This window comes from Pristis pectinata, chromosome X (assembly GCF_009764475.1).
Source record: "Pristis pectinata isolate sPriPec2 chromosome X, sPriPec2.1.pri, whole genome shotgun sequence".
Lineage (NCBI taxonomy): Eukaryota > Metazoa > Chordata > Chondrichthyes > Rhinopristiformes > Pristidae > Pristis > Pristis pectinata.
In genome coordinates, this window is record NC_067450.1 from 9,284,343 (window position 1) to 9,308,978 (window position 24,636).

The following is a 24,636-nucleotide window of genomic DNA, read 5'->3' on the forward strand; positions in this document are numbered from 1 at the left end:
TCCAATGCTAGTACATCTTTTCTTAAATAAGGGGTCCAAAGCTGTACACAGTACTCCAGTTATGGCCTTGCCGACACCCTGTACAACTGTAACAATACTTCCCTATCTCTAAACTCTAACTCCCTTGCAATAAAGATCAAAATGCCATTTGCTGCACCTGCCTGCTAACCTTTTGTGTTTCATGCACAAGAACACCTAGAACCCTCTGTACTCCATTCATTTGTAATCTCTCAATTAAGAAAATAATCTGACTTTTGATTCCTCCTATCAAAGTACCTGACCTCACACTTTCCCACATTAAATTCCATTTGCCAAGTTTTTGCCCACTCACTAAACCTATCTGTATTCTGTTGCACAGTCCAAATATCCTCATCGTAGCATGCCCTCCCACATGTCATCAGCAAACTTGGATACCTCACAGTCTGCCCCCTCCTCCAAGTCATTATTATAAATGGTAAATAATTGAGAGGGAAGAACTAATCCTTGTTCCACTAGTTTGGTCTTTCCAGTCTGAAAAAGACCTATTTATTCCGACTGTCTGTTTTCTACGTGATAACCATTCTTTAATCCATGTTAATATACCTCCTCCAATGAAGTGTACTTTTATCTTGAGCACCAACCTTTTATGTGGAATCTTAACAAATGCCTTCTGGAAATCCAAATTCTACACCTTCCTCTCTATCGACCCTGCCTGTTACTTCTTCAAAGAACTCCAGCGAATCTATTAAACATGATTTACCTTTCATGAAACCATGTTAAATTGGTTTGATTGCATTAAGCTTCTTTAAATGACTGACTATATCTTCCTTGAATATGGAGTCCAGCATCTTGCCAACAACAGGTGTAAAGCTAACTAGTCTTGCTATAGTTTCCTGCTTTTTGTCTCCTTCCCTTCTTGGACAGGGGCATCACGTTTATGGTTTTCCAATCCACTGGTACGCTCCTGGAACTCAGAGTTTTGAAAAACACAACCGAAGGTCCTACCATCTGTCCAGCCACTTCCTTTAAATCCCTTGGCTGCAGGCAATTGTGTCCTGGCAACTTGCCTGCCTTTAGTTACTGTTAGTTTTTCCAATGCTTTGTCCTTCATGACAGGGATTGTTACATGTTATTCTCTCCTATTTGAAACTGTTATCTTCAGGATATCTGCAATGTCCTCCACTGTGAAGTCTGATGCAAACTACTGGTTTAAATTATCTACCACTTCCTTGTCTCTATTTTTAATTCCCCCGTCTCACCCCCCCAGGACTCCCACACTTTCCTCAGCTCCCCTCTTCTTTTCCATATATCCAGAGAAGCTCTTGCTGTGTGTTTTGATATTACTTGTCAGTTTCCTCTCATTATCAATTATCTCCTCCCTTTATTAGCTTCTTAGTCTCTTGTTGCTGGTTCCTGAAAAATTCCCAGTCTTCTGGTCCACCACTAGCTTCTGCCACTTTGTATGCTCTAGTTTTTGATTTAATATTTTCTTTGACCCTCTTGGATAACCACAGATGGTTCCTCTTTCTCATAGAGACCCTCATCCTAATTGGGATAAATTTCTGCTGAATTATGACATAGCTGCTCAACTTCTTGCTACTGCTCATCTGCTGATGGTTCCCTTAGTCTATTTTCCCAATCAACTCAAGCCAACTCTTCCTTCATACCTCTGTAACTGCCCTTAGTTAAGTTGATGACACTGGTTTTGGACCCAAGGTGTTCACCCTCAATCTATATCCGGAATTCAACCATGCTGTGACCACTACTCCCTACAGGATCCTTAAATACAAGGTCTCTTATTAATCCCAGCTCATTACACATGATCTGAAATAGCCTTTTCCAGATTCTGTAATATCGTGCTCTAAGAAACAATCCCTGCTGCACTCCACATATTCCTCTTCCACAGTACCCTTGCGAATTTGATTGGTCCAATCAATATGCAAATTAAAATCACCCATGGAAATTACAGTTTCCTTCTTGCACGCCTTTGATATTTCACCATTTATGCTTTGTCCTATCAAGAGGCAACACTTTAGGGACCTATATACGACTTCCAACCATGTCTTCTTTCCCTTGCTATTCCTTATTTCCACCTAAACCAATTCCACATCACGATCCATTGCATCTATATCACTACTCACTACTACACTGATGCCTTCCTTGATTAACAACGCTACCCCAGCTCCTTTCCCTTTTTGACTATTGTTTGGAAAGAAAAATGTGTCCGCTCATGCAATGAGGATTAAAGAGTTTCATTATTTGCCAACATGCTTTTAAGAAAAAGTGCTGGGGTAAAAATATGTTTTTGATCGCCTATATTGAACAAGTGTGAAAGAAACGACTGTCCATTCTATTTCCCTCCGAACATTCACTTCCACTGAATCCATTTAGCACAAGTGGCTAAGGATGACTTTCTTCTCTGTCATATCATGTCAACTTTTTTCTTGGGCATATCCCACTATTAGACTGGTAATCCAGAGGCCTGGATTAATGATTTGGTGTCACGTTAAAATCCCACCATGGCAGCCAGCAAATTTTAATTCCAGAATGACCGAACTTAAAAGGCTAGTATTACTCATAAAACTACTTAATGGTTATAAAATTCCTTGCATTGCACTAATTCTTTATAGCGAAGGAAATTCGCTGTCATTACCTGGTATGATTCTGGGCCCACAGCAATGCAGTTGACTGCACTGAAATGGCTTCTCAAGCTACTCAGTCTAAGGAGAATTTGTTTAATCTGGGCAGTTTAATCACATGCTAAGATTAAACAAACATTTCATTATAAGTCCTATATCAACTATTCCATTGAGATTTTCCATGTTAATTTTGTCTAAATCTGTCAGAATCTTAAAATGAATGTCCAGAATGGTATCCTGGCCAATATTTATCCCTCAGCCTTCTTTTCTAATCTTCTTCTACCTTACTGTTGAGGGAAGCTATAATTTTTTTCTTCAGTTTTTCTTTGCACGTTGCAGGTTGAGAACTTCTAATCTTATCATGACTCTGATATTACCTTGCTATCTCTGCTATCCTTTTGTTCTCTGTACACCAGGTACACAAACCACTTTATCTGTTGTTTATTGAGGTAATGTGGGATTGGTTGGATCCCTATTGATAGTCTAAGATGTGTTTGGTACATGGGCTCCTTCCATCATTTTTCAGTGCTCTTCTTGGGCACCTCATTTTGGCTGTCACTGGTTTCCTTTAGTGCTGTGATGTTAAGGTCTTACAGTGGTAATAAAGTATTGGCAGAAAGGTTGCTAAGATTCTTCCTAATTCTTCCTAATATTGAAGAAAACTAAAAGCCCATGGGATCCAAGGGAAAATCACAAGATAGACTCAAAATTGACTCAATGGCTGAAAATCAAAGGGTAATGGTCAACAAGAGGTTTAGTGACCAGGGTGCTGTGTGCAGTGGGGTTCCACTGGGCTCAGGGCTCAGTCTCTTGCTTCTTGCAGCATACATCAATAATTTGGACTTAAATATAGGGGCCATGATTAGGATACCAAAATTAGCAGTGTTATTAAGAATAAGGAAGTAAGTTGAAGGCTGCAGGAAGATATCAATGGAAGATTAGGTGGGCATAAAGTGGCAAATGGAATTCAGTGGGGTGAAATGTGAGGTACTACATTTAAAGTGAGCAAACAAGGCAAGTGAATAGACAATTGGTGTTGTGGCCTGTACATGGTTCATTCAGTCTCTTGTAGTTGATCTTCATATCTCCAATCAAGGCTTGCAAAAAGGTGCTCATTTGCTCTGCTATGTTTTTCCATGGGGTCCTTAGTGAATTTGCTTCTTAGCAGATTTTAACAAAGTTTGAAAATAATTAGGTGTGGTAATATCCATCTTGCCTTACTCCAGATAAGATATCTTTATTAGCCACATGCACATTGAAACACACAGTGAAATACACCTTTTTGCGTAGTGTTCTGGGGGCAGCCCGCAAGTGTCGCCACACTTCCAGCATGCCCACAACTTCCTAACCTGTACGTCTTTGGAATGTGGGAGGAAACCCACGCAGATACACGGGGAGAACGTACAAACTCCTTACAGACAGCAGCCAGAATTGAACCCAGGTCGCTGGCGCTGTAAAGCGTTATGCTAACCACTACACTACCGTGCCTGCCTGTAACTGTAAACCCGGGAAAGGTCTCCCATTTTGGTCTCACAACAAATCTGCTATATTTGAAAAGGCGCTGACGTATGTGGATTACTGTTTCAACACTGAACACAATTTATATCTGTAGGCTCTTCATGGGTACAAAAGCCATCTTGCTATATCGGGTTGTCAATGAGCTGTCCGATGGTAAAGATGATACCTCTGCCTCCTCAGAACCCCATCTGCACCTTTGATAACTGTTTTTCTAATATAGATCTGATGTGTGGTTTAACAGTGCACTGTCCTAGTAATTTGTAGTGTCTCTTCCATTTCCTTTATTTTTCCAAAATGGGATTAAGATGGCTTCTTGCCAGTCCAGGGAAGTCTACTGGTCTTCTCAGGCTATTTGGAAGGTTCTAAATAACCATTTTTCACTTGCCAATTCACTTTTGTTTGCACAATTTCAATCTGAAATCATGCCTGCATACAGTAGGACCTGAATAACATTCAGGCAAGGGGTGATAGGTAGAAATGTCCAGTGTGGGCTAAAAGTCAATGTGAAGCAGACCATGCTGTTGTGGTATAGATTCCTGGGCAATTTACTTAATACATTTTTTTGTTGGGTAGTCTGACTTTAAATCCTCAAAAATTGTTACCTTCACCCAAATTTATGTTGAACCGGGCTACTACTTTGTCACAGCATAGTAGCAGATTTGTCTTGCTTTTTCTCCCATTATTTTCAGCCACTCTGGTTGCTGTTTAGTGAGCCTCAGCCCTCCACGTGGACTTCTCAATAGTAAAACAATGACAATTAAAGCCTTTAAAAGTGATCTTAATTAAAGAAACTAAACATATTATTTTTGTGCTGGCAGTGTGCAATTTGTACTTATTTCAGTTTCTTCTAATAATGACCCAGTTGTGATTTAGGGATTTAGCAGAAACTTGGCGTTCCTCTTTTTTAAAGGAAGCCATAAAGATTTTATGGTACAATGACTATAACCCTCTGTGAATCATGTCTACGCCCTACTGAAAGAATTATTACCAAATACAACAAGTAAAAACCAAATATACGGGTGTGATAGGTATAAAGCTGGCATCCTTTCATGACCTTATGGCAGATTGAATTCAATATTCTATCAGTATGGCCAGCCCACATCTATTTTGATAGCAGTATTCTTTTTTAAAAAACTATTATTCAATTTTTTTCAATGGTCTTCAGACATTTAGCCAAAAGCTTTTAGTGACTGACTGAGTGATTATAAAACAAGCCTAGAAATTTAATAGTACTTGCAAGTGGGCTTGCAAAAAGCAGCAAGGGACTCTGAATGCATCTGTTAGAGTCTAAGTCATTTACATAATTGGAGAACAGTGATCCCAGGGTCAATCCTTCCAAAACTCCACTTTCCATCCTTTGCTAATCAGAATTATCTTTAACTCCTATTCTGTTTTCTGTTTCATAGAAAGCTTGCTATCTATTCTGAATGAAAAAAACAAAATGCTGGAGGAACTCAGCAGGTCAGGCAGCATCCATGGAGAAAAGCAGACAGTCAATGTTTCAGGTCAGGACCCTTCTTCAGGACTGAAGATAGGAAAAGGGGAAGCCCAATTTATAGGGGGGGAAAACAGAGTAGTGATAGGTGGACAAAAGAGGGGAGGCGGGGTGGGCACAGGGTAGTGATAGGTAGATGCAGGTAAGAGGTGATGATAGGCAGATGTGGGGGAGGAGGGGAGAGCAGATCCACCAAGGGATGGGTTAAAGGTGTGGAGGCAGGTGGCATGGGGGGGGGGGGGGGGGGGGGGGAGAAGGAGAAGAGTGGAAAAGGAGACAGAGAAAAACATGGCGAGGAGAAAAAAGAGATAGGCTAGGACGGGGAAGAAAAGAGGTAAGGTGGGGTGGGTGGATGGTGGTTGGTTTGCTTAAAGTGGGTGAATTTGATGTTCATCCCATTAGGCTGTAAGGTCTCAAGATGGAAAATAAGGTGTTGTTCCTCCAGTTTGTGTTTAGATTTCTCCCGGCGGTGGAGGAGGCTGAGGACTGACATTATCGGTGATGAAGTGGGAGGGGGTGATGAAGTGACTGGCAATGGGGAGATGCAGGTCGCAGTTACGGACGGAGTGTAGGTGTTCTACTTCTCCACTGACTCCACATGTTCTAACCTTCAGCATGAGTCTGCTATGTGGCATTTCATCAAAGATCACTTTGGGAAAACCAGATATATTATGCTCATATGTATCCTTTCTGTTACCTTTTCAAAGAATTTAATAAGGTTAGTCAGGCATGATCTTCCCTTTTGCAATCTCTGCTGTATAATCTATTCTTTATTATAGTCAGTTTCTAAGTGTTTTTTCCTCTAGCACATCTTTGTGAGTATTCCACCATCTTTTTCATCACTGATGCTCAACAAACTGCTTTATAATACCCTGAAAATATTCTATACAAGGTCTTATTTTCTCTAAGCTAATCAATTATCTTCCCCTTTGTGTCTTAAAATGTCTTTATATCCTTTTTGATCTCTCATTCTATTGTAAAGTATCCACCATATTAGTATCCTTCGCGAGTACCAAGGCAAAAGAGTTTTTAAATATTTATACCATTTTGCTGTAGCTACATGATCTTATTGTGTGTATACTCCTAGTGGTCCTATCATCCTTTTTTGTTACCTGTGTGTCCTTGGAATACTATTTCTTTGTATATTCTTTAATAATATAATTCTGTCGTTTCTCTTTGCTTTTCTGTCTTCTATGAGCGAGTTTTTTTCCTTGAGCTTTTCAATGCCTTTTTGTCATCCTTGCCTTTGTTGTCTACATACTTTGTTTTTGATTTTTCTTTGGCTTGAGCTTTGCCCATACTTTTTTCTTCATCCATGGTGTGTCATTACTGGCAAGTCTATTCTTGCTTTTTAATGGGATACATTTCTCTTGGACTCCATTAATTACCCTTTTAAATGTTTCTCAATTCTCTTCTATTTCTTGTTTGTCATTAATTTCCCAGTTTGTATAACCCAGGTGCATTCTCTTCCCCTGAATATCAGCTTAGTCTTTCTCTTACTTGTATCTCCTTATTACATAGGAGGCCATTTTGTCCCATGGAGTCAATGCTGGTTCACCGAACAATCCTATTCCCACACTAATTTTCCCTGTAACTGATTCTCCTCACGTTCCCATCAATTCTCCCCAGATATACCTCTCACTTACACAGTAGGGACAATCTAAATTAACCAATTAATCTACAAACCCACACATCATTGGTATATGGGAGGAAATTGGCACATGGAAGAAAACCATACAGTCACAGAGAGAATGTGCAAACTCCACACAGACAGCACTGGAGGTCAGGATTGAACCTGGGCTGCTGGAGCTGAGAGGTTGAAGCTCTACTAGCTGCCCCACAGTCTCACCCTTTGTCCTACTTATGTCTTCCCTTTGCTGTTCTACACTATTTCATTTCTTATTTTCTAAGGCATAGGTAATGTTTCTATTTTTCTTTCCATAGTGCATCACCTTGCATTTAAATGTATCAAAGTTCATTTGCCACTGACCTGCCTAGCCTTCAAGTTTTCTAACATCTTCTAGTCTTATGTCACATTCTATGTTGGTCACATTATGTCACATTCTATATTCTCCAGTTTGGTATTATCTCCAAATTTAATTTCAAGTTACACAATACCAGTTTATTGGTTTAAATTACAAATAACATCCTTCTGGAAAATTCTTTTGACTTCCCTCCAATCTGAGTAATTACCACTTTTGTAAAAGTTGTGTATAATTTATGTTTTTCTTGTGAATGCTGCTTATATGATGCTATGTGCCTGTGATGCTGCTGCAAGGAAGTTTTTCATTACAAATATGTACTTGTGCATGATAATAAACTCAACTTTCCTCATATCTCCACCTCACAATTTTTGCTCATTTCCTATCCATTCAGCTATTTGTCCCCCAACTCCACATTATCAGACCTTTATCATGTATCCACCAAACCAAAGACCTTTTAAAAAACCTAAATTATGATATTAGTCTATTAACCTTGTCTATTCTTTCCATTATTTCTTCAAAGAACTGATCAGGTTCGTTATGGGTGATTTACCTTTTCAGAATTTTAATGTTATCTTGTTTCTGGATGCTTTTCTATGACCAGTTACTAGCATAGTTTTCAACGTCGCTTTTCACATATAAATGGAAACATTAACTATGCTTTCACATAAAGAGTCTGATCTATAGTTTTATTCTATCTCCCTTTTTGTATGAAGAAAATATTAGCTTTCACCACTACTGGTGTCAGTACTCCCTCATCGTTGGAACTGTATAAAGGTAGGGCACCAAGGTTATGAAGTCTGACATCAGTCCATTCACTATTGGAAAAAGCTGCAGGCGCTTTATGAAGCTTTCACTGATTCGGTATTTCCAATATTGTCGGAGGTTGACAACTCTCAACTCACGGTGATTGACAGATACGCACGTCCGTTGCTTTTGCACGAACAAACCTGCGGACGACAGAGTTATTCCTGACCCAACTTAACCCGTCACCACGGAGCCAGTCACCACACACACTCCCCATACCCGAAGCTGTGACGTAGAAATACACGGACGCAGACCGCTCGATTCCGAGGCTCCGCCGCTGCGCGCTGAGCCCTTCCCCCAGAGGCTCGCCCGATTGGTCCATCCGCTGTCACTTAGTTCACTCTGCCGACTCTGTTTGGCTGAAGTCAGTGCCAATCAAAAGCTTTGCGCCGAGTTTCCGCTTCCCAGTGAAGTTTTTGCTAGAGGTGCGTCATATAGTTACTGGGGTTAGAGAGGGAGTCTTTGCCGGCAGCTTAAAGGGAATTTACACAGAAAGCCCAGGTAGGGTGTTTGTTGTCTGAATGGGGAGCCTGTGCGTGATGAAGCGCTTCACGTTTTTAGTGAGGGCAATTGGACAATATGCACGAGCGGGTGGGGAAGAACTTCAAAGTGTAATGCCGGTCACCAGGCATGGCAGCAAAGACTAATGGCGCGCCGCACTTCATTGCAATCACTTCTGAACTTGTGACAGGCTGTGGTGAAGCAGAAGAACAGTTCTCTGGTTAGGGGGAGAGGATTACTATGCCGAATTAAAATGAGGGATGGCGCTGTCCGAGAAAGTACTTACCCCTACCCCAGAACCCAATGATTACATCAAACTTGACAGTTCTGTCTTTTTGCACTCACTTTACACTCATTAAGCGTTTCCAGGTCAGTTACAGTACCGCAGTTAGACGCAACGTGAACTGATCTGTGTCTGTAGGTCTCATTATAACCACCATGGGCTCATTTCTGCTGCCAGTTGAATTCCTTCCTCCCCCAGCACTGTATCCTGATGTGGCTTCTCTGACTTTGAGACAGCTGGATCAATAAAGTGTTGCAGCAGTTGCTGCTGACAAGTCAGTTTTGTTCATAGATTTATATTTTGAGATAATTGACTTGAGCCTGAAAGTGCCTGAGGCAGTCAGGCTAATAATGGCTAGTCAGCTTTTATATAGATTGAAAGAAAGTATTTATAACTTGATGCTTATGCCAGCTTGAATTAATTTGTGGCACACTTGTCATGAGTCAGAAGGTTAAGTTGATTGTCCTACTTATTATAGTTTGATATCCTGTCCTGAGGAAGTGCTGTACTGTTGGAGATGTAATAGTTAAAAGAATGTGTTAACATCATCTTGCTCCAATTATATAGAGTCCTGGTGAAATTGCAATGGAATATTGTATACCAGATCTAATCTCCTTACCTTGGGATATACTGGTGATGGAGAGTTTCACCAGGTTGATTCCTAGAGTGGAGGATGGGCTGCTCTCCTAGAAGGAGAGGTGAAGCAGACTTGGCCTGTATGCTTTGGGGTTCAGAAGAATGAGAGGTAATTTCATTGAATCATACAAAAATCTTCCAGACTTAACAGAGGAGATGTAGGGATGATGTTTCCTCTGAGTGGGGTGTCCAGAACCTGGGATCACAGTCTCAAAATAAGTGGTCAGCAATTCAGGACAGACGGGAGAAATCGCAACCTAGAATGTAGTGAATCTTTGGAATTCTCCACTTAAGGGGTTATGGAAGCTCAGTCACTGAGTGTATTCAAGACAAGGAATCATTGTTTTTTTTAGATATTAAGGGAATCAAGGGATATGGGATCAATGCAAAAAAGTGGTGCCAGGATAGAAGATCAGTCTTGATATTACTGAATGGTGGAGCAGGCATGGGGTTGAATGGCCCACTTCTATTTCTGATGTTCTTAAACCGTGGTGTTGTCCATCTGTACCAGAGAGTTAGAGATGTGGAAAATCCCATGGTATTTGAGTAGGGAGATCTTGCCTGACATTCATGCTTGGCCAACACCATTCATTTGCCCTGTGTAAATTAGCTGCCAAATTCCAATTAATCTATTGATTGTGAAGTATTTTGGAGCACCCCAAGGATGTGTGAAGGTGCTATTGCAAATGCAAGGTCTTTTGATTGGGAATAAAAGAATAGTGTTGAGTACTAATGCCGTTATTTATATTGTTCAGAAAACTTAGTCTGATGGCATTCTGCCTTTGGTAGATGTTCAAGTGCTTCAACAACCCCTCAAAAGTTTATTCTTGTGCAGCCTCCTCAAGCAGCACTGGCCGCTGGTGTTATATTTGTCTAGTCAGATAGGCAAAATGCTTAATTCACTGGCACTGGCTAGCAGTGAGGTTATATGTGGTTTGCACAAATGGTGGCGAGAATAGGGATTACGTGATGTGTATGGTCAAATATAGTCTACCTCATGGTTGGAGAATAATATGATCTGTTGCCAGTATATCTCTGAGGTGAAGACTCCACAGGTACATTTTTCAATCACTGTGAATCCTTAGAATAATAAGGCAATGGGGCTACTTGGAAGTTTTGAATCAAGCCATGTCCACCTCATTGAAAGCGTTATAAATTAGATTACCTCAGTGCAGAGGGAAATTGCTTGACTTTTCTTTCTGATTTCACTAGCTTTTCTCTCACTATGGCTTGGAATATTGATTTTTAACAGACAGGCCAGTTTATTTAAAGGTTTGGTTGCTGTACTGTTAGTGCTTGGTGTGCCTTTTCTATTCATTCCATAACTTGTGAATAATTTCAAAATTATTTCTTGGGATAAAAAGTAAACAAAGATTTGTGCTTTTGGCACCTTTTATGTTCTCTGAATACTCCAGAAAACCTTATGGCCAATGAAATACTTGTGAAGTGTAATCACACTAATTCAATGTAGACAGCTCCCACTAACAGCAGTATGATAATGACCAGATCATTTTCATAATTATTATGCATCATATACAAGGATAAAGGGATCAGAGCAGACAGCAACAACTGCAGAGGAATATCTGTTCAGTATTGTCAGCATGGTGCTTACAGGGGTCCTATTGAAAATCCATTTTCTTTTTTTGCTGAAAGGATCTAGCCGGAAAGCAAGTGTGGTTTGAGGACTAGATGTTCCACAAGTGATAATATGTCCTTCACACTCTTATTGTCAGGAAAAAGCCATGAACAACAGGCACCTCTGTCTGTAGCATTTGTTGGCTGACCTACAGAAGGCTTTTTGACATGGTTAGCAAGATTCTATTGAATATTGGCTGTCCACAAAAGGTGCTCTTCTTATTAAAGAAGTTGAATGAAGGGAATCATCCAATGTGAGAATAAGACACCATCTGAGACACGAGACTGCAGATGCTAGAATCTGGAGCAAAAAAAGCAAACTGCTGGAGGATCTCAGTGGGTCAGGCAGCATCTGCGGAGGGAAACGGACAGTCAATGTTTAGGGTCGAGACCCTTCATTTGGACTGGATGCCATTTGAGTTCAGCATTGACACTGATATGAAACAATGTTCTGAATCAGTGCCTGCCAACTTTGGCTTCTTCACTGTTGTTCTGAAGTTTTTGTTTGAAACAATCAGTTTGATGTACTAAATGATTTGAGGATGGATCACAGCTTGTTTGATGCCATTTGCTTTCAGAGCAAAAGGCATATCAGCCAACTTACTGTCTGGCATCTGCACTTCACAGATGATGTTGCAGTCATGCCTTAACTCACCTGGGTGATGCATGAACCAATTTTGACATGGTAATTAATATCAAGAAAACAGTTGGAATGTCAAAAGTACTACCCCATCACCAGAAATCTACATCAGTAATGAAAGCTGAGACAATGTGGATCATTTCTGTTACTTCAGTTTAAGTTTTACCAGCTGATTTAGTTTTGATGGACAAGTAGGTGTGAAATCTGCAAAGCTTGTATCTGTCAACATTGCCAAGCTTATCTTGTTCCTCATACACAAGCTACTAACTGTGAACACAGGCAATCAGTCTTGTGTCCTCAGTATCTTTCTGTGTAACTATGAAAGATGTGTCATGTACTCCAAGCAGGAGTGGAAATTGAATAGCTTGAATCTTTTCCTCCTCAGAAATATTCTTGGGTCACTTGAGGCCAATGGTGAGATCCTTGGGAGAACTGGCCTAAAATCTATACAGACTATGCTAGACACTAGCAGACTTTGCTGGCTGGGACGATGGAGCACATGCATTAAGACTATCTGCCAAAGCCTATGTTCTAGCAAACTGAAGAACAGTCCATAATAAAGAGGAAGACCAAAACTCTGACACAATGACCAAGGTCTTTAAAAATTCAGCATTCCCTCTGAAAATTGAGAGGATCCTGCCTGCCCAAGTCACTCAGTCTGGAGAAGCTTGGTCAAGGCTGATGCAGTCACTATGAAGAACCACAAGAGGGCCCAAGCTAAGGCCCATTGGTGAGCCAGGAAGTAGAGTATGCTCCAACCTCCATGCAACAAATGGACCTCTTGCCACTGTGGGAAAGCTTGTTGCTCCCACACTGCCTCTTCTCTCGTACCATTGCTGAGCACCACCTGACTGGGTGACTTTGTCACATCTGCTTTCGTCAGTTTAATTGAATGGACTTTTGTATCTCTGGCAGTTGGGAATCTTCAAATACAGGATGTAAAGAGAGACAGCAAGATATATTTTTGGCTGTGAATTAATGGATTTAAGGCTAAACTGAAACTTTGAAGGGAGGCAAATGATAAAACTAGGACTAAGATCTGAAATAAAATCACAAGGAATATAGATGGTGGAGAGATTGTAAGAATTTGCAGTTATAGCATCTTTCATGACATTAAAACATCTGAAAATGTATTGCTGTTGATTTAAGTACTTTTGTACTGTAGGTGAGAATATTAGAATAAACTATCTGGCCCCTTAGGCCTGCTCTGCCATTCATCAAGATCGTAGCTGATTTTCTATCTCATCACCATTTCCCTGCACTATTCCCATATCCCTTGATTCACTTAATGTATGGAAATCTGTTGATCTCTGTTTTGAATGAACACAATGATTGAGCCTCCACAGCCCTCCTGGATAGAGAAATCCTGAAGATTCTCCACCTCTGAGTGAAGAAGTTTCTCCTTATTGTTTGTCTTAAATGATAAACTCCTTATTCTCAAACTGTGAGCTCTGGTTCTGGACTTCTCAGCCAGGGGAAATATAACTATATTCCTTATGATAATTAAGGAAATGCAGCAGCCAAGTTGTGAACAGCAGTGAATTAAATGAAGAAATGTTTGAGGGATAAATCAAACTGCCAACACCGACATAATGGGTTGAATGGACTCCTGCATTGTTTCATTCATTGTTAAACATGGTCAAGACTCTAGTGGAAACTTCATGCTCCCCTTCATGGACAGACAGTCCTTGGTTTATTGTTTCATCTAAAAGATTGCACTTTTGAGAGTGCAGTGCCTTTTCTCTACGACACCAGACTGTCAGCTGGTGTTTTCTGCTCACTTCTCTGAGTGGGGCTTGAAATGACAACTTTGTGTCTCTAGCCTGGGTGTGGTCATTAGGACAAGGCTGTGACATCAAAAGGAGATTAGAAAGGCTGAGGTAGAAAAAGGTTAGCTGATGCTAGAAAGGAAATGGAGAGCAAAGGACCATGTGAGGGTACAGGGGGAGATCTGTTCAAATAATTTGAGAATATTTAATATTTTTTTGTACTGAGATGATGCACGCATGACTGTAGGTGTATTTGTGTCAATCTCTTTTTAAAACAAAAAGTTCAGAAAGCATTCATGGAGCTCAAAACTGGATCAGTCACTGGATCCTGCTGGCTACATCCTAGGCTACTAAATAAAGGCTTTTTCCACAATTACTTAATTCTCAAGTATGAAAATTGTGCAGAAACAGTAATATTTGCATTCAAAAGGATCACCAGTTAACTATACACCAGTTAGTCTAACAGCAGTTTTGGGGAACTGGAGATCCAGCCTCTGTCCTGCTCTTGTAGTCATGGTATTTATGTATTTTGGTCCAGTTGAGTTTCTAGTCAACGTTGACACTCCCCTCCCCTCCCCTCCCCGGGGATATTGATGGCTGGGGACTTGGCAATGGAAATGCCATCCAATGTCAGAGGTCATTAGGCCTTGGACTTGGTTATTGTCCCTTATCATGCCCGAATGTTGTCTAGGTCTTGGCACATGCAGGCATGGGCTGCTTCACTTGCTGAAGAATTGTGAATGGAATTGAACATTGTAATTAGTGAACAACCCCACTTCTGACCTTAAGATGGAATGCATTGGTAAGCAGGTTATTGGTGGATGTGTTGCTTGATAGTGATGCTCATGACACCTTTTATCAATTTGCTGATGATTGAGAATAGATTGACTGTTAGATTGGATCAGTGATTAGCTGGATTAGATTTGTCCTGCTTTTGTGAACAGAACAATCCTGGACAATTTTCCACATCTGTGGGTAGATGCCACTGTACTGGAACAGCTTGGATGGAGCCTCAAGTGCTGGAGCACAAGTACTACATCAGGGATGTTGTCTGGTCTCACCCTTTGCTGTATCTGGTGCTCTCTGCCATTTCTTGCTATCATGTGGAGTGAATTGAATTGGCTGAAGAGTGGCTTCTGTGATGGTGGGATCTCAGGAGGTAGCTGAGCTGGATCATCCATTCAGCACTTTTGGCTGTTCATGGTTTTGAGTACTTCAGCCTTGTCTCTAGTGTTTACTTGCTGGCCCAGCCATTGTTGAAGATGGAGATGTTCTTGTAGCCACCACCTCCCATTGGCTGTTTAATTATCCACCACCATTCATGACTAGATGTGATAGGACTGCAGATCTTCAAGCTGATCTATTTATCTCACCTCTGCACTCACCCTCTCTTGTCTTGGACAGCGCAAGAACAAAGTACCCTGGACCTTACCTTCCACCCCATCACCCTCCACATTCAACAGATCATCCTTCGTGACTTTTGCCAGCTCCAACAAGGTTCCAATACCAGATGCATATTCTGTTCCCCTCCCCTTTTAGCAGACCTTTCTGGTCTGCTCTTCTGTCCCTATTGACCACTCCCCATCTTGAGGCACTTTCCCGTGCAACTAGCAGAGATGCAACATCTGTCTTTTCATCTCTTCTCTTCCTATTATCCAGGGACCCAAACAAGGTTCATGCAGGTGCGAACATGCAGTACACTAAATTTGAAGAAGTTCAGGTGAAGCAATAATTTACCTGCACTTCTTCCAATTTAGTGTACTGCATTCTGTGTTGACAGTGTGGTCTTCTCTGCATTGGAGAAACCAAACACAGACTGGATGATCACTTTGCAGAGCACCTGTGGTCAGTCTTTAGGAGTGACCCTGAGCTTCTGGTTGCCTTAACTTTAATTCTCCATCCCACTCCCACTCTGACCTTTATGTCTGTGGCCTTCTGCACTGAAGCTCAACACAAGCTTGAGGGACGATGCCCCATCTTCTGTCTGGGCATGTTGCAGCCTTCTGACTCTATCGAATTCTCCAACTTTGGGTAACTTGCTCTTTCTTACTGCGTCCATCAGAACTAGCCATTAAGAAGTATAATGTGCTTGTTGCAGCTACTCTTAACTGCTCCCATCAACCCATTTGGTCTCACCCTATCAGAGATATTCCCTGTGTTCTCCCCATCTCCCCCACCTTCTCTGAAAACTAACTAGTTTTTCTCTCTTTCCCAGTTCTGACGAAGGGTCCCAGACCTGAAAGGTTAACTCTTTCTCTTCGTGATGTTGCTCCCTGACCTGAGTGTTTCCAGCAATGCTGTTTTTATTTCTATCTCATCTGTTGGTTGTGCGATCACTGAGCTCTGTCTATTGTATGCCACAAGGGATACTGGGACAGGAACTGAAGCATCATTTAAAGTGATGTTACATCAGCATTTCAAAAAGAAAGTAAAAGAATAGTGGGAAATGGAATGAGTGTAACACAGTAGCGCTAAGATTGGAATTTTTCTTACTTTATACTCTATCAGTTATTGAAATAGTGCAGCATGGGTAGCAGAAGATAAGCTGTACACTGGCCCAACATTGTTTTTGAACTAGGCACTCATTAGTTTGACATTTCAGCAATTTGAATCGTACACGCTTCTGTCCTCCAAAGAGATTGCCAGTTTAGTAGAGAATTCTGGGCTGTTTTGTGTTGTGAATTTATCCCATTGCAGCTTGTGGTTGTCAGGAAGTTTAAGCAGAATTAAAATCAGCTTCGTCATTGGGGAAGTCAGTGAGTAGTATGTTTTCACATCTGTGCATTGCTGGATTTATTCTTTTTTTGTTGTAAAATGTAATGGTGGCTGTGTAGGATTCAGTTTTAGATCCTCTCCTGTTTTTACACGACACATTAGTTATCAATATTTGTATAATGTCATGCTTGGAGATGTTAAATAAATATTCTCATCCATAATTCAGCTGCCCAGAATGATAACCGTTTGCTGTGCTATAAAGGGTTGAGATGCACTGATCTCAGGCAAGGGATTTATAAACCACTAAGATTGATGAACTCATCCAATTAAATGATCTGCCACATCAATGAAGCTCACTTCAACTGGGGTTGAATTCAAAATCCAAATGTTGGCTTCCAGGCCAATATTTTGGCTCAGACTTGCTTGGAGCTTGGCCCAAGTTTAAGAGTTCCAGCTCAAGGCAGCTCAGTTAGTTAAATGTAAAAGACTGCGGTTTGAAGTTGACCCTAGACATTTCTTTGCTCTGTAGGATCAGTAGTCACGGGAAATGGAAGACTTCAACTTGCACTACAGGTTCCTAAATTGGAGGAGAAGAATAAGGGAAATAAGAGAAGTACGCGCAGTACGCCATCAAGAGAGGTACAAGCGCATTCTTGTTGATGGCGACATACTGAGGTAATGTTTCGGTGGAACTGCTTCAATGTTCTGTTTAACTGTATGTGTGTCAGTGGTAATGCTTCTATAATCTATGCTAGAAAGCTTGACCCAGAGTGCATTCTAGGTATTGAAATGTTGCTATAAATTAGTTTGCTGATTTTGTGGATGTTATTAGAATGGGGAAAATGTGCTTGCTTTTTTACACTTCATCTCTCCTTGCGAACACTGCTTTCTGTTGGTATTCTGCCAGAGATGGCTGTACTGGGGTACCCAGACTAAGTAGCTGTGCAGTGTATTGGCAAGCTGTTTTACTGTGGAGAGCTAAGAAAGTGTCTGCAGATGAAGAATGAGGGGTAGGTTCTAAATTAACAATGAGAATCACAAAGGTAGTAAACTGTGGATCACCATCAGAGCTGCATGTAAATTGTCTTAGGGTCAAATAGATTGGAGAATTGAAAGTGGCTCAGAGAATGGTTCAGGGGAGAAGAACTTTGTTTCCTGGGCCACTTCCACCAGTGCTGAGGAAAGAGTGAGCTGTTCTCTTGGGTCAAGCTTCACTTGATATGAGCTGGGACTAGTACTCTGGCAAAATGAATGACTGAGGCTGCAAATAGGAGTGGGTGGGTGGGATGGATGGATGGGGGTGGGAATATGTTGGTTTCAGATGGGAATAAGTTTAGAAGGCTAAAGAGAATGGACAAAGTAATAATACAGTTTAGCGAAATGGGTAATTACAACCAGATCGTGGAAAGAATTGCTAGCGTGTATCATGATAATGGTTTCAAAGTAAATAGGGTCAAACTGGGGTAAAATGATAAATCAGAATTAACAAGATAGATGAATTAGCACACAGATAAAATAAATGGGTTTGATCTCATCACCATTATGGAGGTGTGGTTGCAAGGTGATCGAGGCTAGGAACCGAAAGTTTCAGGCTATTTAATGTTTCAAAAAGATTGGCAGAATTGAATAGGAGGAATGGGGGTAGCTTTGGTAATAAAGGATGACGTTAGTACAGTAATGAGAAAGCACCTTGGCTTGATAGCTTGGGAAGCAGAAACTATTTGGGTGAAGAAAATAAATAAGGGGTAGAAAACACTAGTGGGAGTAGCTGATAGGCTGCCTATTAGTACCTGTACTATTGGGCAGGGTAACAATTGGGAAATAAAGGTCTTGTTTTAAAAAAAATAAAGCAATAATTGTTGGTGAGTTTAACCTTCATGTAGACCAGGGAAATGAAATAGGTAAAGGTGGTCTTGAGGATGAATTCATGGAATGCATTTGAGATGGTTTCCTCCAACTGCATATTATGGAACCAGCCAGGGAATAGACTAGATCTAGTCATGTGCAATGACACAGGATTAATTAGTAATCCCACGTTAAAGGAATCTCAATTTTAGAGTTATAGTTTGGAACAAGTTTAGAATCTTAAAGAAATGCAATTGTATAGGTATGAGGGTTAAGGTAACTAAGGTAGATTGGGAAATTTAAATTAAAAGTAGGATGGTAAAATAGCAGAGGGAGACATTTAAAGAAATACTTCATGATTCTCAGTGAATAACTATTCCATTGGGAAGTTAGGACTCTGCCAGAAAGACGAGGTGTCTGGATGGCTGAAGTTAAGGTATTAGATTGAAAGGTAAAGGCTTATAATGTCACTGAGTAGTGGTAGGCGGTAGGCCTGAGGTTTGGAGAAATTTTAAAACTCGGCAAAAGATGACTCAAAAAATTGATAGTGACGAAAATTGAACGAGGAAACTAGCAAGAAATATGAAAATAGATTGTAAGAGCTTCTTCAAGTAAGTAAATGGATTAAGTACCAAAATTAAATGTTTGTCCCTTGGAAATTGAGACAGAAATTAATAATGGGAAATAAAGAGATGGGAGCAGCAAATCATTATATAATTAGGCAGAGATAATGTGCTTTTATGAAAGGCATACGGGGGAGGAAATGGATTTCCAATTTGGATTTACAAAAGGCATTTAAAAAGGTGACAGAAAAAAGGTTACAGTACAAAGTAAAAAATGTTTGAGGGTAATATATTAGCATATATCTGTATATAATCATGCCTTTTAATACACAAAACAGATCTAACATAGTCTGTTTCCTGGTTACACCACAACATGTCATTCTAGGAAACTGTCTTAAATTCACACCGTAAATTTATCCTCAGGATCACCTTTATTAATAGAAAGAAAGCAAAGTAGGTTTACACATGTCATTGTCATGTTGGCAAGCTGTAACTAGTGGGGTTTGTTAGGGATCATTATCTATATTGATGACTTAGATGAAGGGACTAAGTGTAAATGTATCCAAGATTGCTGCTGCTACAAAGGTGAGTGGGAAAGTGAGTTGTGAGGAGAATACACAATCTGCTGAGGGTTGTAGAATTACCAAAATTAAGACAGATGGAGCATAATGAGAGAAATATTAGTTTATCCAGTGTAGAGGTACTGGTCCAATTTAGAAAAGCAGAGTATTATTTAAGTGTTGTGTAATGCAAGAAACACAGTAGGTTACCATGCAAATACAGCAAATAATTAGGAAGCCAAATGGAATCTAGGTCAATGGGAGTCTTGCTACAAGTGTACAGGGCTTTGGTGAGACAACATCTGGAGTACTGAGTACAATGTTTGTCAGTATTTAAATATATGGTTGCTGTAGAGGTGATACAACAAAGATTCCAAAGGTGAAGGGGTTGTCTTTTGAGGAAGGATTGAGCAGATAAGGCCCGTGCACTCTGGAATTTAGAAGAATGAGGGATCTTAATAAAACTTGCAAGATCCTGAAGGGGCTTGTCAGGATGTTTTCTTTGGTGAGCGTGTGGAGTGGTCTAGATCTATGGACCATAGTCTGAAGATAAGGAATTGGCCATTTAAGTCTGAGATGAGGTGGGATTTCTTATGAGGTTTGTGTATTTTTCAGTTCTCTACCCAGATAACTGCGGATGCTCAATCATTAAGTATAATTAACACTGAGATAGCTAAGGCTTTTACATAGGGCATTGCAGGGTTCTGGGAATTGTGCAAAAAAAAATGGAGTTGAGGCCAAGGATCCGATCTGCAGTGCTTCTGTTGAATGGCAGAGCAGAAGGACATTGACCATTAACTCCAGATGGAACACTTTCTAAGACATAAAGGGGTCATGGGCTGGTTCCTCAAGCAATTAACCTGTGCAGGAATGCAGGGAGAGATGATGGCTTTGGGAACACAGAGAAAGGCAGCTACTAATAACAAGCCTGTAGGGTACAAATGACCACTAAAGGAATGTGACACTGGTTGAATCAAAGGGATGTTTTGTGACAAACAGGGTACTGATGGGCAGGAGTCGCATCTCTGATTGGTCAAGGAAATTTTCATCTCTGATCTGTATCCTTAGAATTGGATGATACAGATCACGTAATTATGTTTGGGTTATAATCACTGTATGAATTGTGATTTTGTAAGTCATTCTGGAACTCCGTATCTAGGTGACTTCCTTACATGTGCTTGAATAAACTGGTGAACAAAGGAATTTGATTATTGAAGAGTGAGGAGAGTGACCAACTCCCACACCAGTGACTACCGTAGTTAAATTCAACAATAGGACTTAGTGGATCTCTCTCAACTGACTTTACACTGTAGGTGGGGTTATACCTCATTAGCTGCAACATGTTCAAATAATTTCATTTAAAACAAATTCACGCGATGTTTGTGGATATTAATTTTGATTTTTTTCCCCCCAGTTACCATGGAAACTCGGATGAAGTTGGCTGTTACATGGCCCCTCGTCCTTTGACAAAGGAGAACAATTATTTTGAGGTGTGTGAATTTAAATGAGCTGCATGTGGTGTGCAGTGACATGCTTTACCGTACGTAGTTATAAAGCAAAGTTATTGAAGCCAATATATCAACAATCAAAGAGACACTATTGTTTAAATTAAATCCATGTTATTTGCTATGGTTGATTAATACACTCATGTAATGTGTAGCCACTATCTAAACTGGTTCTTATTTGTGTAAACAGTTGTTCCTAAATTTCTGATGACTGTGACAAAACAGTGAAACATTTATGCCTTTAAGCAGGTAGCTTACCTGTATGTGTGCTGCTTGGTCAAGGCTAAATTTGCATAGATAAAAACCTGGTGGTTCTAATGTACACATGGAATCCTGTAGAAAATTGCTTCAGCCTTGAACTACAGTTGAGTTAATAGATTTCCTTTTATTCATTTTAATAGAGTAGTTGTCAGTAAATAGCATTTGGGGTTTTACTTCCTCCATTCAAGTTGAAGGAATAACCATTCAGTTGGTTGGAGTTGCATTTTTTGGGTTTAAATTTTCACATAAAGGTCAAGTTGAATGGTCTCTTGAGGTGTTTATACATGGCAGGAAAAAGAAATCCAGGTATTTATATTGTTCTGTAGCAAGAGAAATCTCACAGATAACAAATGAGATAAATGACTAATCTGTTTTAATCACCAGATTGACCCCTGGGATGACAGGACTGACATATGAAGAGAAATTGGATCAATTAGACTAATATTTACTAGGGTTTAGAATAATGAAAGGGTGTCTTGCAGAAACCTACAAAATTCTGACAAGACTGGACTAATTAGATGCAGGAAGGATGTTCCTGATGGCAGGGAGTCACAATCTAAGGATAAGGGAGAGTCTTTTAAAACTGAGATGAGAAATTTCTTCTCTCAGATAGTGGTGGTACAGAAAGTAGTTGAAGCCAAACATTAAATATATTCAAGGAGTGAGATATTATTCTTACTGCTTGAAGGATCAAGGGATATGGGGAGAGGGAAAACAGGATGTTGAATTTGGATGATCATCCATGATCATATTGAATGGTGGAGCAGGCTCGAAGGGACAAATGGCCTACCTCTGCTCCTATTTTCTATGTTCCCATTTGGTTTTGATCATCAGCCAGGTCACCTGGGAAGCTTCCTACTTTTGTATATTGCCACGGGACTTTTTTTGCGTCCACGTGACGGGTAGAGTGGGCTATAGTTTAATGTCTAATCCAAAGAATAATCCCTTTTGCAGTGCAGTTCCCCTTCAGACTTGTGTTGAAGTGTCACCTTTAATTATGAGGTCAAGTTTCTGAAGTGGGATTTGAGCCAACAAATCTCTCACCAAAATGAGTGCTGCCACTGAACTAAGTAGACACTTGGAAAGCTGAGAAAAATCCAATAAACCCATCATTATTCATTAGCCAATGCAAACATCGCTGACGTTAATTCACAGGGGAAACAAATACAATGAGATAAAAGGGACCAATATCAGGAAAAATATTTTGCAAAATTCCTCCCTGACTCCTAAAGACAACTTGGAGAATCCCATGAGTCCATGGTTAAATTGTGAGATATTGTTAAATCAATTCATTCTCAAACTAATCTTTTTCCTGATTCCCTTGTATATCTGTACTTGTTTATGAATATAGACTGATAAGGAGCTGGGGATTATCACTTCCATTTAGTCTCAGTAGTCAAAACATTTCCAACATTGCATCTAATATCCTTCAATAACTTGGCTGACAAAACTTCATCCATTACTTCTTTCATATGCGTTCCTTCATTTGCATGAAGACACTATTATATCAGCCCTTGTGCCTTTGCACTGGAGGGCTGTTAATGTTGAATGTTTCACTGGGACTCGGTTAATCAAAGTCCTTGAAAATCTTAAATCCATTAGAAAAATCTCCCATGTGCTTTTTGCACAGTAAATATAATTTTGTCCTCTTAGATTTTTTTAACCCAGGGTATGAATTCCATTACAATGCAGTTGCTTTTTGTTTTATATCATCTCCAAGGCCAGGATGTCCCCTTGTGATGTAATGTCGAGAAGTGGATAACATACTAAAGAAGATTAATTAGACTTTTGCATTCTCCCTTCGGGCTAAAATTATTTTGCTCAGCAATTTCTGGAAGTATGAGCTGAAAAGCTGATAAACAGCAAGGACATGGCAAAAGGCACTTTGGATCTTGGTGAATGGAGGAACTGATAGTCATTGTGTGTGTGTCTCTTCTCCATACTACCCCCAAGAAATCTGTTCTTCCCCAATTCTAGTGTTTTGGTCATCCCTGAATTTACTTACTGTTAATGAATATTGAACAATAAGGAGCCAGCAATAATTATTATTGTTGGCTGTGCCTTCAGATGCAAAGGTGCTGAGCCCTGGAATTCCCTACTTAAACCTCTGCCTTATTACTTTTTAAAACCTACCTCTTGGTCATTTTCCATGGAAGTTTCATATGTGGTTCAGTGATAGATTTTCTTGATAATGGCCCTGTGATGTGCCTTGGGATGTTTTGTCCCATAGATTAATATAAATGCAAATTACAATTAATCGTGCATCAGGTTAAACCATTGGTAGTAGTTTGTATTATTATTAGCAAAGCACAATACTTATTTAGTGGACATCTGCCCTTTGTGTATGCTTTCTCTTTATTTGTCTCCCTTTCCCCCACACTCACCACTTGTTGTCTATCTGCCCACTTGTTCTCCCTTGCTTACCCCACCCCCCTCCATACTGCTCTGCCCCTCCTCTTGCATTGGTGTGCAGGTTACCAGCGAGAAAGTGCTGCTTGATAACGCTTGTTGATAACACTTTCCAGCACTTTGATTAATAGACTGACGGGGTGGTAATCAAGTGGGTTGGATTTGACCTGCTTTTTGTGAACAGAACATATCTGGACCGAGTTCTGCATTGTCAGGCAGATGCAACTTGGCTAGTATTGTGGCTAATCCTGGAGCACAAGTATTCAGCACTGCAACCCAGGATATTGTCTGGTCCCATAGGCTTGGCTGCATCCAAAGCTGTTTTCCTTGAGTGGAGTGAATCAATTTGACTGAAAGCCATCTTCTGCGATGGTGCAGACCATGGTAGGGGACCAACGTCAATACTTCACTCTGCACTTCTCGCTGAAGATGTTTGCAAATACTTCACTATTGTGCTTGGCATGCAGTTGCTAAGCTCTACCATTGTTGAGGATGAAGTTGATTCTTGGAGCCATCCCCTCCTGTTACCCATTTAATATTCAATATCATTCACACTTGGACAGTCATGGACCAAAATCTTTGCCATAGATCTCTCCTTTGGTAATTTACTAGATGCTATCTAAGTATCTATGGAAATCCTATTAAATATATTTCCTTTATTTATGTGCTGTTGACCCTTACAATGCATTTCTATTCCATATCTCTCTCTCTTCTTCCCTCCCCCTACTGCCACCACCAGCACCAACAACATTTTTGGTCATTGTGGCAGAGACTTCAGATCCCTGAGTTCTGCTACTTTCTCCCTTTTTAACCTCTTCAACCTGTTATGCTTCTCCCTACCTTCACAAAACCTCAAGAATAAAATTTAAATCTTGCCACTGCCAGGGTGTGATT

At 40.3% G+C, this 24,636-nt stretch overlaps 1 protein-coding gene across 2 annotated transcripts in view; it reads left to right on the top strand.

Moving 5' to 3' along the window:
- Nucleotides 1-8,819: 8,819 nt before the first annotated feature.
- Nucleotides 8,820-24,636, top strand: part of spryd3 (SPRY domain containing 3) — a 167,166-nt gene continuing 151,349 nt past the window's right edge. The window contains exons 1-3 of one of the 2 annotated variants that reach the window (XM_052009724.1): nt 8,820-8,921; nt 17,129-17,274; nt 20,982-21,057. In XM_052009724.1, the coding sequence (XP_051865684.1) occupies nt 17,147-17,274; nt 20,982-21,057 (204 nt within the window). In that variant the 5' untranslated portion in view covers nt 8,820-8,921; nt 17,129-17,146. The remainder of the gene's footprint in view (nt 8,922-17,128; nt 17,275-20,981; nt 21,058-24,636) is intronic. The other variant, XM_052009723.1, reaches the window with a different exon arrangement.